Here is a 17,645-nt window from a genome sequence, read left to right on the forward strand (position 1 = left end):
GTAAGTGAAAATGATCAGGCTTTAGCAGGTCTGGAGGCATCAAGTAACTTGCCTAAGCCAACAGGCTCAGGTTCCTCTTTATAACTTTGATGGCTTTCCCTCAATCCACACATTTGGCTTCACGGGGATTTCCATATGACTAGAATAACCAGATGTCCAGGTTTGCCCTAGGTCGTACTGGTTTACACCTGTTGTCCGACGTTCATTCATCATTCATGACACCACTTTTCATTATCAAAGTATCCTAGTTTGTAGAATCAATTGTATGACTACCTTATTTCTGATCAATTAATGGAGAGGAAAGAGTGTGTGTGTGGTTCATGGATTTCTGTACTCAGGTATCAGCTGGAAGTGCACAGTTAATGCACCACAACCCCACTGAGTGGGCAGAATTTTAGTTTGTCTATTTTGTGTGGAAGGACAAATGGCCTGAGATATAGATCTATACAAACTCAGGGGCAACACCAGATTGGTCAGCTGGTCAAGGACTTGGAAAGAACAAGATTGGAAGATTATTAATAAGGCAGTCTAGAAGGCAGGCTATTTAAATAGAGGCTTCAGGATGGGATACAGTAGGAAAATATTCATTTCTCATGTAAATTTCTGGTAGAGGGAAGCCATAGTAGAAGAAATTCTCAATAATTAAGATGGCTCCTCCTGTGGGCGACATTTAGCCTCTTTCCCTGGCCACCTTGGTGGTTGCTCATGGACTGGTGTTTGAAGTGGCTATGGTGGCAGGGTATCAACAACTTGGTATCCCACCTTGTCAAAGTTGATCTAACTATTAACACAACGAAGTGCCCAGCCTGCCAATAGCAGAGACCAACTTTGAGCCCTTTATAGGACAACATTCTTCAGAGAAACCAGCATATGTGAGCTCATAAATGTATGCTCTGAATTACAAAGAAGGATGAAAAGGGTAGTGTGTGGAAGTGTGAATGGAAAAGCACAATTTCATCAGATAATGGGAAAATTCCATTTCTCCACTGTTACTGCTGCTGTTTTGCTTGGTTCTCCTTATGAAAATGATCAGTAGGAAAAGAAGGAAACTACTATGATTTAGCAATTTTATCTGTATACTTTATCTCATTTAGTTCTCACAACAACCTTGTGAGGTGAGTTGGGTTGTAGCTCCATTATGGAAATGAAAACACAGGAGCAGAGAGATTAAGTCTTACTTCCAAAGACTCATAGATGATTAGATGTGATGTCAAGGTTCGAACCCATATCTCTATGTCTTTTACCATACTGCTTTTTTTTTTTTTTTTTTTGATGTGGACCATTTTTAAAGTCTTTATTGAATTTGTTACAATACTGCTTCTGTTTTAGGTTTTGTTTTTTGGCCCCGAGGCATGTGGGATCTTAGCTCCTCGACCAGGGATCAAACCCACACTCCTTGCATTGGAAGGCGAAGTCCTAACTACTGGACTGCCAGGGAAGTCCCTGTATTGCTTTTTAGGAGACTGTCTGGAGTGCTAAGGTGGGTCTCAGTGGGCATCTGCTGGCTACCATGGCAGTCATTCTGTTACCCGTGCACCTTTGCCAGAGCCACTATGGGACAAAAAACTGAATTTGAATCTCCTGCATCCTCCTTCTGCTCCAGCCCATGGAGTGGGGGTGAGCAGAGCTCTGCCTGGAGAGAGAGAGAAAATAGGAGGTGGCTGCAAGGTCCTGTTAAGGCTCCTGAAGTATCCCAGGTCAGGAGGCATCTCAGGGCTCTTTTCCTTGGCTGTATCTCCAAAATCTCCACAGGGCATGGAGGGGAATCTGAGCTCTACGGAGCCTAAGACCTGGGCTGGGCAACTTGGGAGGAAGTGGAGAGAATGGGGGAGGAGGCTACTTTTTGGGGATGAGGCTAATTTTCAGATCTGGCCTTGGAACCTCTTAATTTAGGCAAATAGCCCTGACTGATACATACCTAGCTTTGGTGACAAGTAATGATCATTTTCTGGTTATCCTTTTATATTATATTTCACAGAAATGAGCTAATTCTTACATGGTGCCCACATAACTCTTCTTGTGCTTCTTCCTCTTGGAGGCCTCATTCTACAGATGCTTTTGATACTGTTCTGAGAAAACTTGTGTGATCCCTCCCATCCCCTCCCATGCTCCTAACCTTAGGCTGGAGATGCCCCTAATCTCCTCTGTGGTTCCAGAATACCCTGTACTTGGCCTTGTTATAGCACTTTCACATGTTTGCAGGTTTGGGAGTATCTATTTTGCAGTGTTGTTGTGAGATAATACATGTAAAGTACTCGGGCTTGGCCTAGAGTGGCTGTTTTTGTTATTACTGTGGTTGCTCGTCTGCTTGTCAATCATCCCTATTGAAAGCTCTGAGGGAAGGGGCTGTGTCGCTGTTCCCTAGCACAGTGCCTAGGACATTGGTAGATACTCAATAAACTTCCCAGGAAAGAAAAATTAGTTGAATAAAATGGGTTAAAGAGTAGCAAATACAGGGGATGAGTATGCTTTTCTTAATCGTTTAAATATATGTAAATAATAAGCGTATAATTTCTGATAGTTTCAGTGAGAAAAATTTTTTATTTAAAATAGGCTAGATGCTTTTACTAGATTAAATAAAATACTCTACAAATGAGAATTTTAAATCCAGTATACCAAACCCAGTAATACCAGTCAGGGATTGTCCACCAATCCCCATTTAATAACATTTAAATGAAATAACTTATAATTCTAAGAATATGTGCCTTTGCTTAGAGAAAAATTTCCAAAGCAGTGTCACATTTCCTGGATATAACAGTGTCATGCTAGTAAGAGAAATTCTATAATGTCAAGACAGCTAAGAAATGGTGATTTTCAAAGGCAGAGACCCTTAGGCTTGCTCTGATGTTATTAATAGTATTTCTAAATCACAGAGACAGGCGACACATTTTATTTCAATAAGAGAATGAAAGCAAGAAGGGGACCTACACTATTTCTAGCCACTTATATTTATTAATATGTGCTTAACACTTTTAATGCCTTTGCTGCAGAGGGTAATAAGTGTTTTCGCAAAAAGATAGACTATTGGGACAAAGCTGGGGAGCTTGTGCATACAGAAAGTAGCCGATATCTCAAGGCTCTCAGGGCTCTTGGAAATGCCATGAATCATGCTTAATCTGGGGCTGCTGGGCCTTGTTTCCTGGCATCGATGTGTGCTGACTGTCAGGGGTCACTGTGGAATCCATGGTGGTTTCTTCCCGGAGACCCAGAGTTGTGGTCTCATCAGCACCATAGGTCTCATAAACATCAGCTAATCCAGGGGTCATCAGTGGGTCTGCGGCTGCTGGGGGGACCCTGAGGGGTCCCCTGTTCTGCCCTGCAGGGCCCCTTCCTAGGTTGGGGATATTGCCTTTAGGATTAGCAAGAAGCCCTCCGAGGGCACCAGGTGCTAGCTCTGAAAGGAGAGCTGGGTTTTCCGGATCGGCTGGGTTGGCCTCTGGCACAGGGGGGTCTTGTGCACCTCCTTCTCCCTTCTCCGGGCCTTTGGTTCCAGCGACTGGGGAGTCAAATTCCAGAGTAAAGTCCCCGCCCATGGCTGGATTGGGGGGCATCCCTCCAAGGCCGGGCCTCATGCCTCCAAATCCCGGGAACATGGCTCCATAGGCCATGGAGCCTCCTCTTCCTCCCTGGAAAAAACCATTGATCATGTATTATTAACTATACGATGCCATTATACCAGTCAGATTCACTGAGAAACCATAAAAAACTGATAGGGAACAGCGAATTGGCTGACAGCTTTGTGTAAGCACATTTCTCACTAAATTGGCTTCTGTACTTTTCTGGGTGGGGACGCTCACTTCTTTGAAAGGGAGATGAAGACCCTTTGAATGCCTGCGGAAGGGTAAGAGGGAAAGAAGTAGGGAAGTAGGGCAGAACCAAGTCTACAGGCAAAAGGTAGTTTGAATTTCATTTTAAGAAAACAATAAGCAGTTGAAAAGGGCAATACCATCATAAGACAAACAAAATCTGATGCATTCCTGAGTTTGTTGAGCAGAGTTTTGGAGGACATTGTCAGTATCATTTCTCAGTATCCCTCAAAATGAATGAAGCCCCATGTAATATTTTTTTCTTTTGCTTTAAAATTTTTTCCTTCCTTCTCTCCTTCCTTCCTTCTTCCCTCCCTCCCTCCCTCTGGAGAAACAGAAATATTTTCTTCCTGTGGACAGTTAAAATTCTAGAACTGACCATGTATCCTTTTTTCCTTTGTTGCGAAAAATTTCAGGACCAAATCTTGGGCTTCTTACAGCAAGTGTGCAGGGCTTTGTAACTTGCATATCTGTATTCTCATTTCCTCATTTTAAATTCTATCTTCAATTTTTTGGTTATGTTTATTGTGTTTTTCATAAGCTACAGGAAAATCTTTTAAGAATGAGGCAAAATATAAATTAATTAAAATTCTAAAATAATAATTAACACACTTGAATTTTCAACCCGTTTCGCTGGTGTTATGTAGAGTCAGTACTTTTTCCTCTTATCTTCTCCTGGCTCTCCACTTGTAGATTTTCCCATCATCTCCTCCAGGGATGGCACTGTGAACCCCTGGGCTGCTACCCTTATCACATGATTTTCACATTTTCTGCCCCTGTATCTATTTTTTTCCACTGACTAGACTGTGAACTCTCTGAGATCAGGAATCTTATCTTATTTATCTTGCCTCCATAGGATCTTTTTATGTGTCTCACTCACAGAAGGCACTCAATAATGTTGAGATTCAAGTTTTCTTTCAGTGATGGCATGTTTACATGTATTTATTAACTCAATAGGATCCGTAGTTGATAATGATTTGTTAATTCAGTACGGTTTTACTTTGTTTTGCTTTGTGCTCTAACAGATGTAACGTAGAAATTTCTGAGGGAAAAAAGTTCAATTGTGTGAGTCTATTGATCTCAAATTTTAAAGTTGTAATATGCATAGATAATGATAAGAGAATAAGAATACACTTGACTTACATTGTTAATGTACTTTGAATTTTACAATAATCAAATTTTAAACTTGGTTAATTTTTTTTCTTTTTGATCTCTCAATTTTGAGGTCTAAATGATTTGCAGTTTTGTTGAATTTGTTGTTTTGAGGGGTTAAGTGGTCTGAGAAGTAACGGGAACTTCATGAGCCATGTGTATCTTTTTTGGTTTAAAACGTTTGCTGTTCAATAATGGTGGCTTTTCAAGAGAGGTTTCTCCTGTTTTCATATTCAAGAAATGGGGCAAAATCCTATGTGCAAGAATGGTCATCACTCAGAAATGACTATATGGGAAATGTGATGAAATCTTTGCATGCTGCTTCAGAATCAAGCTTTTGGTTTTGGAGTGGAACAACTTGAGTCCCATGCTGTATATTCAGCTACATTCAGGGCCAACACCTCTTGCAGCCAGTCATCTGTGACTGTTCTCCCTTGGCCACTATTTTAAGAAGACTTTGAAGACATTACTCACAGCCATTTCTTCTGAGCTCATGATGCCAAGTCTGGCAGGAGCGTTCTGTTCAAAAAGAAACACAACATCATATTATGAGCCAGCTGACTCCTATTATCTTTGTAACTACTCAAGACAAAGTTAAAAGTCATTTAGTCTTTCCTTAAACCTTAATATTAATGCTGTGTCCAGAGGCAGGGTAAAGTGGAGAGATGAGTTATTATTAAATAAATGTAGCCAATTTGGATAATTAAGATAGAAAATTTACCTTTTCTTTAATGCCACTGTGTGTGTGTGTGTGTGTGTGTGTGTGTGTGTGTGTGTGTTTGTATGCCTGGCCAGAATTATCCAAATAGGAAGTGTGCCTCCTTGCCATTTCAGTTGCTGACTTAGGCATTCAGAGAATATGGAATCTATTGTTTGAGGCCTGGATTTTATAATATTATCTCTTAAGATAACATTTAATTAAAATGATACTTTTTATAGGATAAAGACTTACCAATTGATTTGCTCCGTAGGACATGTAAAATATTCCTGGATAAAGCTAAATATAAATACAATAATCATCACAAAATGCATTTCCCAAGAGAAAAACTTTTAAGTAAATCACAGAGAAGTGGTATTAAAAAAACTTACTGGAGGTGGTTTATTTTGTGGCATTGGTCCCTGAGATATCAAACGGGCTATTGGAAACATCTTTAAGTGGTAGAAAGAGAATAAGCAATTCATATTTGCTATAACACAGGCAAACCTCCCATTACAGCCATTTCTAGGAGTTATATGAAACATATTTTCAGATGGATTACTATGATAAACAACTATTTAATACTTAAGCAAACAAAGGAACCTGTTATATTTCATATTTATGGATAAATGGGGCAATTAAAATTTTTTACTCTCCTTTCTTGAAGTATAGAGATGTATTTCCCAAGAAAGTGTCTTACTGAGATTTGTACTTACCGATGGATCTTGTGGATCAGCAAAATCCATTCCTAGCAACTGCATTACAGATAAATATTAAAATTACTGAACAATTAGAATAGACGAAGTGAACTGAAAACGTTCTTATCTTATTTACGATTATGATAAAACAATCTAGAATGAATTTCCTTGTTTTTACTTTCATTTTGTCTCCGAGGGTACAACCAAAGAGATTACAGTTGCCCTTTACTGACATGACTCAAGTGCACAGAGGGGAGATGGGGCATGTCTGTCATGAGTTTGCTTTGTTTTGCAGAATAGAAAGTAATGAATTTTGGAATCAGAGCATGCCAGATTGGTTTGAATGCTGGCTGTGCCACTTAATTTTTGTGTAATACTGGGAAAATTTTATAACCTCTTAAAATCTGTCTTTTTAAAAAAGGATGATAATATCTATCTTTATAGGATTGGAGTCAGGATGATATGTGGGGATGTTAAATGCCTGCAGCATACTAGTTACATGATACCTTCCTTTTCTGTCCATTGCTCTTTTCTCGATATTATTACATGATACTTTTGCTTGATTGTCTTCTCGATTACCAGATAGAGAAATAATAATGCAAAAATACTATTTGCAATTCTGAGGGATCAATCACTCTTCTCAGTCCTTCCAACATTGAAAAAAGAGCCTGATGATAAGAAGCCTGGACTTCTCTGGGCTGTCCTATTTCCCCTGAAAGCTTTCATCTTTTGTAACTAAGAAACCAATTTTACAGGAACAGGATCTTTTAGAATCCATGCCCCATCTCAGATGGCAAAGGGCAGGAATGGATATTTATATTCTACTCCCAGATATGTCAATTGCTTGAAAACATATTTGTATTTTTGTGCATTATGCCCAAAGCTCTGATTATTTAAATGTGCTCTGCAAATCGGTTTTCTTTCACTAAGTTAATGGACGATCCAGATCTGACTTCAGAGAAAGGAATTACCTCGGTCTTCGGTGGCTTTTCTGATGGTGCCACGTGTTGTTGAATCATTGGTCCCTCTGATTGCTGCAAGGGCGGATGCCCCGGGTAAATCGGAGGCTGGGGTATTCCCTTCTGGACTGTGTTCTGGACGGAGGTTACAATGCTGGGCTGGAGGAAAGGTTTCTGTCCTGGCTGTGGAGGCTGCAGGGATGGCTGCGATGGGAGAGGTGGGGGATGCACAGGCAAAGAATATTCATACTGCAGAGAAATTTGAAAGGAGCGTCAGGAAGCGATGGCTCACTGAACTGTGGTGTCTGACAAAGCAAAAGGGCTTGGGGAACTTTCTACTTGGAAGAGAGTCTAGGAGACTTGTCTTGAAGACGTGTTCCATAGGAAGCACTGATTCACTTAAAGTCAGTGTTTTTGGGGGCAGTCTGGTAGGTGTTTACCTCCCCTACTTCCTTTGGGGCTACCACTGCGCGTGAAGATGGAAAGCTATATGAACTTCTGGGTAGACTGAGCCGTTTCGTCCTCTGGGTTCCCACAGCTGCCTCTATGTATCTCTATTTTAACACTTTCTCACTGGATTACAATTACTCGTGATAAAGCTTTGTCCCTTGGTCAGCTGACAGAGAATAATATGTCTTATTTATCTTTATAGCCCCAGGACTTAACATAGGTCCTAATAAGTGACTGGCACAGGTTAGAGAATATATTTTTTGAGTTAATGAAAGGAGAAAGGGTAATTAAATAAAATACCAATCAAATTCTTATATCATGAGTTCATTTTGGAAACAATCAAGTGGAGAAAGAATCACCATTGACATAATTTACTGTCCCACTAAATGTGGCTTGGTGAGTAATGCTGCTTGTTATGGAAAACCATCTGGAATCAAAAGTTCCTGTTAAAACAACCATGTTTTGTTGCTCCTCTTTGAAATTACCTGTTGTGAACAGCTCCCTATTATTTTTAAATTGTTTGCAAGCTCCTCAAAGTGGCTTAGAAGTCTCACACCTAGAGGGGTGGGATAGGGAGGATGGGAGGGAGACGCAAGAAGGAGGAGATATGGGGATATATGTATATGTATAGCTGATTCACTTTGTTATAAAGCAGAAACTAACACACCATTGTAAAGCAATTATACTCCAGTAAAGATGTTAAAACAAAACAAAACAAAAAACAAACAAAAAAGAAGTCTCACAACAATCTGGCTGTGCTTCATCTCTTCAACCATTGCCCATCTCTAAACTCCTGGGCTTTCATTACTTGTACCTCATTCATTACTTATACCTCACAACTTAGCACCTTGTAATATGTTGTCTTGTCTTATCCCCTAATCAGATGTGAAATTTTGTAAGCTTTGGAGTCATTCTTAAACGCCTTTACTTTCATTTCCAATCTACTGTTTGGTTTATGTATTTGTTAGGCATCTAATAAATAATGATTAACTGATTGATGTAGTATTAATTGCTTAGGGTTTATGATGTTTTAACTAGGAATGTTTGGCATCATTTTAAATGTGTCTTTTAGTAATTATTTAAGGAATCTTGACTAAAATCAGAATTTTCCAGGATATAGCCTTTCATTTTCAGGCTAGTTTATTTATTGTTATTGTTCATATCTTTAACATAGGTCTCTATATTTTAGAAGCCATATCTTCCTACTTGAAGTAAATATACAAATGGGTTGAAAATTTGGGCCATTTTATTTTAAATTTTCCTAAGTACTAAAAACAGTTATAGGTTTTGATTTATTGTTATTTGGAAAATTTTTTATTCATTACTGTTACCTGTCTGTGGTTACTATATGACAACTTAGAGAAGGCAAGCAGGGGAATATTTTAAAGCTTGAAGTTTCAGACACATTGATGCAATTAACTTACCTGTTGAGTTTCATGTTTCCTTGGTCTCCTCCATGGGAAAGAGGAATGTGGTGGGAGGAGACCATGCATCCACAAAGAATTAAATGACTTCCCAATGCCAAATCTTGAATACTAAAGACATGGAGAAAAAAAGTATGCTTATATTTCAGTGTTTTCTTAAACTTGGTTTACATTTTCTAAAAAATCCACAAAAAGTGTAGAAATAGCAAAAATAAGAGTGTTATTGGTTAATTTAATGTGGCTAGGTTAAGTCTTCCAATAGACTTGCTTTTTATTCTGAGCCAGTCTGACATATTCCCATAAACTGCTTTGAGATTTTGCTTTTTTAAGCATTCATATTTTGGGCTGTATAATAAAATTAATAATACAAAAAAGAATTTTTTTCTTACTAAAGAAAATTCAACATTATTTTTATTTTCTCCTACCATCCCATCTTAGGTCCTTATTTTGTTTTAGATTATCTCAATTACTCATTTGCTTTTTCAGTATTTAGGATATTGTTTATTCACAAACAAATTTTATGAATTACAGTGCTGCTGCTAATATCACTACCACCAACACCATGAATATTTGCAATAAGAATTATTTGAAAATTAGGTTACCTGAGAAAGCATGTTTAATCCCTGCAAACTTCCCAACTGTCTCATTGTCTATCAAGAAAAAAAAAAGTGGGTTAGTGTTTGTCACATATGTTCTTTTTGTGTATGACACAATTGATTTTCAACATATGGTAGTATTAGTACAAAGTTTGGGGTGGGTCAATTTGAATAACATAAGAGACACAAATCATCACTAAAAAGTGGAAATGTTAAATGTGGTTCTGCCATTGTTGTTATCATTGCTATTAAAATAGTGAGCTTGCTTTTCATCATTAATTAAAAGAGAAAAAATATCATTTAAGTGGAGGTCATATTGAAACATGGGAAAATAGCTCCTTGAATTGAAATATAAATATAATCACGAGGACATTGTCTCATTGACTCTTTTTTCCCCCATTTAACTTACTTTGCCTTTTACAAATCCAGCCCGAAGAGGAATTTGAAAAAACAGGCAAACAAACCAAACAAATTAAAACAAAACAACCCTACCTCCTTCCCAAATAAAAGTTCTCAAAATAATAAATATAAAAAACACTGGGGAAAATGGTAAGTATCTAGATAGATGGTCAAGAATGCTGCCAATTCAAGCGAAAGTCAATTTCATTTTTCCTGGGAAGAGGTTTAGAGTGCTTTGAGTTGAGTTTAAGCTAGAAAGTAAGAAAAAAAGAAACTCAGTGAAATTAGCTTCATTGTGAAATAAGCTTCTAGCACAAAGTATCGATTGCCCTCAGACTGTCATGATATAAATAAATTTTGCAAGGCCTTGTAAAAAATTTGTAATCTCATAAATATTTTTCTATTCATAACTGTTTATATTTTTTACTGATATCTGAAACATTTCTATTTTGCTGGGGTTTTCTAGACAGAGTATATGCTAGGTATAAGAACTGCAATAAGACAAACAGAGGCTATGCAGGAGGCACTATAGTACAGTGTTAATGCTATTTACAGTCCTCATAAACAATTACATTTTATAAGATAAACTTTCCTCATGGGAACTTTATCATATGCTATACGGAGAAGGAACTAAGTATAAGCCATTTGTGATTTCAGAATAATGTGTTCAATTAATATATATATAATATGTATTAGGTATTAAATATTAGTATTGCTTTGATCACACACAGATGATGTTCTAAAGACCAAAACAACTGAAAATTTAAAATTGCAGTAAAATTATAAGATGAGGCTCTAATAAATGTCATAAACTTCTCTAGAACTGCGCAGGAGGACAGCCACTGACTTCTGGCCAGGAAAACTGAGAAACAGCCCATGTATTTCTCTCTTATCAAGAACATACCAATGTAAAGATTATATGTAAATACTCTGACAATACATACCTCAAGGCTCAAACACCATGCCTGGTGTCCCAAGTTGCTGAGGAAACACCTAAATGGAAATAAGAATAATTTTGAATTTTCTTTGATGAAAAACTTCCTTACACACTGAATATAGAAAGCCACACCTATACATAAGGGCCAGCTAATATTGGTTTATTACCCAAATGACTTGAGCTTTTGGGTAGAATGAAGAAGAACTTAAATTGTTTGGAGTATTAACATAATATCAAAATTTTTTTTTTGGCTGCACCGCACGGCTTGTGGGATCCTAGTTCCCTGACCACGGACTGAAGCCAGGCCCTTGGCAGTGAACGCATGGAATCCTAACCACTGGACCGCCAGGGAATTCCTAATATTTAATAATTTTGCTCCCACATGAATCATCTACCCTTTATCTACATCTTAATGCTATATTGCTTTAAAAGCAAAATTTGACTTAGTTTGAAAGTTACGCTGAAAACAGATGAGAAGTAAAAGAAAATAGAAAACTAATAACTCAGCTTAAATATTATCACATAGAAAAGCAAAGGGAACAAACACGAACTCAGTTTTCTTGTGTGTTTGACAAATCTACTTACCTGGTTTGTGGAACGTGGTGTGGGATCACGGCATTCGGCAAAACCACGTGTAAAACCTAACTTGCCTCCCATTCAAAGGGCTTCAACAAATCCTCCATCATCTTTAGTGAAAGATTATTATTTAAAAAATTTTTTTTCTTCTTTTTTTGTTTTTATTTTTATTGTGAAAGATTATTTTATGTATAAACCTGTTGATCTGTGTTTATATTTTTGGGATCATATCAAAGTCATTTTTTCTGAAATAAAAGGTATTCTAGTACCAAGTACTATTATACTTACTGTGTTCATTTAAAAGTTGTTAAAAAAAATATAGCTATATTTACAGCTAGGTTTTTAAACTATAAGATATTTTCCTTTCTAAGCCAATCCTTATTAATATGCATGAATACAAGTGGGGAAAAAAACCAGAGAATGGAAGAGAAGAGTAACAATTAGAGTAAATTGGATTTTGAGGGGTTTTGGTTCTTTGGATATTCTTACATCTCGGGTCAAGGGGTTTTAATGCCTTACTTCCTTCATTTAAACCACAGGTATTTTTGGAGTCTCCGTGAAATGTATTGGGATTATTTTTCCTTTGTGAGGAAGTTCAGGAATATTTTTCTGAGCATATGTTGTTTGTCTCCATGTCCTACATTTTTATACAGGTAAAATCCCACCTTCTGGGTCATGGTGCAATTTTCTTCAAATAATTCAGTTTTGCAAGTGGATAGAAGGGAAGGAGTTATAAATGTGTAGCAAATACTCCAAGTAGAGAAAGAGGTTACCTTTGTAGACAAAAAGAGTGATATGTATATGTGTGTGGTGAGAAAATTGTTCGGAATTTGAGGCGATGTGAGAGTAGAGCCTTCTTTCCTCCTATTAGCCAGTACAAAAATAAGGTAACTGGGATAGATTCAACTACAGGACAAAGTATACTTTGCTTCTATTTGATCCAAGTCATGAATTAATGAGCAATATTTACATGAATGTAGATAGACAGAGGATATCTTTCCCAGGAGGAAGTAAAAGGAGGAGAACATCTGATTTGGCAGTTGGCAATCTTAAGCCATTCTCCTCTTGCTCAGAGTGGACATGACTGACACAGGTGTGGACCATTGTAAGTTCCAAGAGTGTTAAGGTGTTAGACTGATGGTGGATGGCTGAGGTGACCCCAATGTCAGTATCATACAAAGGTAAGCTAAGGTGGCAGCTTTAATTTTTCTTTCATTTAAAATTCATGTTCAGTAATGTAAAAGAAACTCTTTTTATCTGTAGAATGGAGGTTTTCATCCTAGTAGTCAGTTTTCATCCCCCTTTTTCGAAATGTTTTAACTTTAAGAAGCTCAAATGGCTACTCCTTTGTCTCAAGGAACTTAAATATTTAAAGTTCATTTAAGGCCACCTATGAGCTCCTCAAGACAAGAGACCACGTCACATTTAATTTCACATCTCCAGTGCCAGCACATTGCTGGATACACTGCAGGTTCTCGGTCAATATTTGTCAAATGCATGAAACAGCTGAATAATGTCTTCGTGTAAACAGAATCACATGATATTGGCTGGAGTAGTTCAGTGCTCAAAGGATTGTATTCATATGAAATCATCTCAATATATGATAGAATGTACCAGGTGCAGGACTGTAACATACAAGTAGCCCATTGCATAGCGTGTTTTAATTTAAGAAACTTCAGCGCTTAGTCACACAGTATCTCCCTATAAGGCAAATTTGTTGGTTAATTACTAGCTTCAAATGGAATTACTTAGCTCAGTTTTGTAACCATAGTAATTTGGCTAATGCTGTTCTTTTAAAAATGAAGACAAAAACGTACTTTTTTGGAGAAATTTCCTCTTTCCATTTCGATTTCATAATGGTAGCAGGTAATTGATAATAAATTTGTGCTGTGACATTGTTGGAGACCACATACATCTTTTTGAGTGAATGGAATAAGATGTAGAAGTTGTCTTTGGAATATTTAAAATATCTTTTTGAATAAGAAAATTTTATATTTGGCTTACTGCTTTTGGATTATAAGGGCTGACATCTGGGCACCTGACTTTTGACTCAGTAGGAAGATACCACTGGATTGATCCCAATGAGTCCAATTACGGACACTCAGCCATTTCCTTCCGTGTTGTTTGGTGTCTGGCAATGTCTCTACTAGGGTACCCTCTAGAAGACTGACTTACCAGCACTGCAGAACTCATTTTCAGGAGGCACAGGATCAGTATAATGTCCTTCATTTTGAAAAGTGGGATCTGAAACATAGTTGGATTGGAGAATCAAATCGGATGAATTTTTATTTCAGAATGGCTAAAAGACAATATTTCCATGAGCTCTTTGCTCTTCCAAAACGACTAGGTTCAAAACAAAACAAAACAAACAAAACCAAAACAGATAAATGTTGCCAAACAACTGATTTTTATTTATTAGTTTTTGTAATGAATTGACAAGCAATTAAAAAATTTCTAAGTACTTTTTTTTTTTTTACAGAGCTACCACCTAGATGAACATGTGGGAACACTTCCATGAATATTTAATTTCATTTCATAAAATAAATTATGAATTAAAAAATCCCTTCCACTATGTGAAATGTTGGTCTATTAAGTATGATTCACAGGATTTTTTACTTTGTTTCCCTCCAGAATAAATTTTGAAATGCATTTTAAATGTAATACAACCAACAGTCATTTCATAACAAACCTTTATGTGCAGATATAAAGGGTATACCATTCTATGTTTAGGTTAGCCAGGAAACCATGCCAATAATTATCTTTAAAAATAAAAATTAGGGACTTCCCTGGTGGCGCAGTGGTTAAGAATCCACCTGCCAGTGCAGGGGACATGGGTTTGAGTCCTGGTCCGGGAAGATCCCACATGCCGCGGAGCAACTAAACCCGCGAGCCACAACTGCTGAGCCCGCGTGCCACAACTACTGAAGCCTGCGCGGCTAGAGCATGTGCTCTGCAACAGGAGAAGCCACAGCAATGAGAAGCCTGCACCCCGCAACAAAGAGTAGCCCCCGCTCGCTGCAACTAGAGAAAAGCCCACACTCAGCAACGAAGACCCAATGCAGCCAAATAAATAAATAAATTTATTTAAAAAAAATTAACGAAATACTTTAATTTCCTTTAGTATTAGTGGAAAATATGTCTCAAAATTGAGTTTTCCTCTTTCTAAAATGAATTATCTCTTCAGTTTATTCTATAAGTCCAGAAGGCACTTTACTCTCACATGAACAGAAATCTGACTAGTCAAGAGATTTGCTCAACTTCTAATACTTTTCCAAATTAGGTACTGTCACTAACAATCACAAATAGGAAAAAAAGTCTGTAGGTAAGTCTTTTTTTCCTTAGCTGAAAGGGTATTAGGCAGGTCTCCTCTGGAACACGCTAATAATGGTTCACAATAAGCTATTATTCAGCTTCTGGTGACAAGTGAAGATAAATCCTCTTTATAAAAGCTGCCTGGAGATAGGAAAAAAGAACTTACAGGAATCACACGGAAATCGTAAAATCACATTTTACCTTCAATGCTGGCATGCACTGTGCTCTCAGGGCCTGGTGATGCCAACCAAGATAGTTCTGAGAAAAGAAGATTAAAATTTTTTTCTGGACTGTGCCTGGGACTCACTCTGTATCCCTCATTCAGGGAAGACCTGAAACCTTTATTTAAAGTGCCAATCCACCAATCAAAGTGAAGCTAAATGGGGGAAAAAAACACAACAACTCTGCTCCTGCAATTAGCCCACACCCTTTTATTTCATGCAAGGACATTGGCACAGTAGAGTCTCATTATTTTTAATTGTAACTCAACCCCTGTATTTATTCAGAGAACTCGATTGCAGAGAAGACACTGAAGGAATAATGAACATAAACTCTGAAGACAATGGTTTTGGTGAGCGGGGGGAAATATATGTAAAATAGGGGCAAAATAAACCCTTATCTGTTTTGTGCAAGTTTTTATCTTCAGGTAAAGTTAGTGACCCAGTGCTAGTATTCTCAGGGTTTTCACTTTCATGTTTGTTGTGGTAAAAGTAACTCTCCTCCCTTCTCCCAGCATACACACAATCTAGAAGGAAACACTAAAATAACTTTCTGGGCTTAGAAGAGAGGATGAAAATATTAGATGGATAATGAATATGTTATGATTTTTTCCTCAGAATTTCCTAGATATTTTTGTATCTGAAGATTATAGACTAGAGATAGCCAAACTTTTGCAAGAAATTTCAGTTGGACCCTCTGAAATAATCACCTCAGGTAAACTTTTAGTGCGTATTCTTTGGGGGGAGGGGGACATAAATCAGGACATTCTCCATGAACCAATCAAGTCCACGGGCACTACTTTCAGTTCACTCTTTAGATAGAACCATTTTCAGGCATTTAGTATCAAGCCAGGTTAGTAAGTCATATTCATGTCACTTAAAAGGCCAACATCAACATGAATGGAGTTTTCTCTGTGAACAAATAAGAATGTCTTAGATATGGATTGAACTTTAGCTGCTTTTGTTATTTCTCTGCCCCTCTTTGTCTTTCCAAAGGTATGATTTCAGGCGTGGTAGGGATAAGCACTTAAGATTAGTTTCTTGAGAAGGGATGAGTAAGTATCCTCCTTAGGGAAGTAGAGATCTTGCAAATTACAGGGAACATTGAGGAAGCTGGTATTTTAGGAGAAAGATTTCTTCATACCTAAGTTAGGCCTAACAACTTCAAATAATGTTATCTAAGAAGCTGTCCCTGAAAAACTCCATTTCCCATTGATAAGAGAATTATTTTAGGGGGCAAAGAAATAAAGATTGTGAATATGTTTTGTAAATAACAAAATGTTATTGAAATGAAAAGTATTATTTTTGGTCTCTCTTCTCTCTCTCGCTCTCTTTACTCCAGCTGTGGTGCTTGATCAAGTCCCTTAATCTCTCTGAGCTCCACTTTCTTCCTCTGTAATATAAGAATAATCATTTACTACCTACCATAGGCTTGTTTTGAAGATTTGGTGAAATGATCAAGATACAACAGCTGCCATACAGTGGGTGCTCAATAAATAGGTTGATTGTCCTTGTGTAGGAGAAACTACATGAAACATGTGACCACGAAGACATTGTGTGTGTTTGTGTGTTATATAGGAGGAGTTTTGGTGGTTAGGTCCATGAGCTCCAAGGATGTAGAGGAGGGACCTGATGGAAGACATTTAATCTGCATGGAAGTTGATGCTGAATCTATGGGATTAAGCTTCCTAGTTGACAGCTAAACAGGGAAATGGGTGTGTGTGTGTACGTGTCTTTTATGGTTTATGAGCGTGATCATAATTTTGGTAGCACTCACATGTTCTGCCTTACTCTTAAGCCAAATATCCAATACATGATAAGTAATGTTGCTTTTACCTTTTTTAAACGTCCTTCATACTCAGTCCTGGGGTTATTGTCTTCTAGATGTTTGCCCATTAGTTTCTTTTTCCTTCGGTTTCCTGCATACCAACACCAAATTTATCTTCCTAAAATATTGGTTTCAGCATTTCACTGCCCCACTTAAAAACTTTTTAAGGATCCCTAAGGCTATAACGTAAAATCCACCCTCTGTAACTGGACAGTCAAATTAACATTTTAATTCGCCTTCCAATCATATCTCCCACTTTATGTGAGACACATGGGTATAATAATAATGTTGTTGTAATCAGTTGAAGTTAGTCTCATTTTTTTTTTTTTTTTAATATTAATCTTTTTTTTTTTTTAGACATATGGATTTATTATTTATTTATTTATTTTTTGGGCTGTGTTGAGTCTTCGCTTCTGTGCGAGGGCTTCCTCCAGTTGCAGCAAGCGGGGGCCACTCCTCATCGCGGTGCGCGGGCCTCTCACCATCGCGGCCTCTCTTGTTGCGGAGCACAGGCTCCAGACGCGCAGGCTCAGCAGTTGTGGCTCACGGGCCTAGTTGCTCTGCGGCATGTGGGATCTTCCCAGACCAGGGCT

The 17,645-nt window shown here is 37.7% G+C and overlaps 1 protein-coding gene across 1 annotated transcript; it reads right to left on the reverse strand.

Annotated features, from left to right (window-relative positions):
* Positions 1 to 3,080: 3,080 nt before the first annotated feature.
* AMBN (ameloblastin) lies at positions 3,081 to 15,222 on the reverse strand. Its single transcript, XM_036853620.1, is given in 12 exon segments — positions 3,081 to 3,626; positions 5,433 to 5,477; positions 5,911 to 5,955; positions 6,048 to 6,107; positions 6,372 to 6,410; positions 7,325 to 7,561; positions 9,187 to 9,297; positions 9,789 to 9,836; positions 11,126 to 11,138; positions 11,140 to 11,174; positions 13,870 to 13,938; positions 15,208 to 15,222. Coding segments are annotated over 12 exon segments (1,263 nt in total).
* Positions 15,223 to 17,645: the final 2,423 nt, after the last annotated feature.

This window comes from Balaenoptera musculus, chromosome 5 (genome assembly GCF_009873245.2).
Source record: "Balaenoptera musculus isolate JJ_BM4_2016_0621 chromosome 5, mBalMus1.pri.v3, whole genome shotgun sequence".
In the NCBI taxonomy this organism is placed as follows: Eukaryota; Metazoa; Chordata; class Mammalia; order Artiodactyla; family Balaenopteridae; genus Balaenoptera; species Balaenoptera musculus.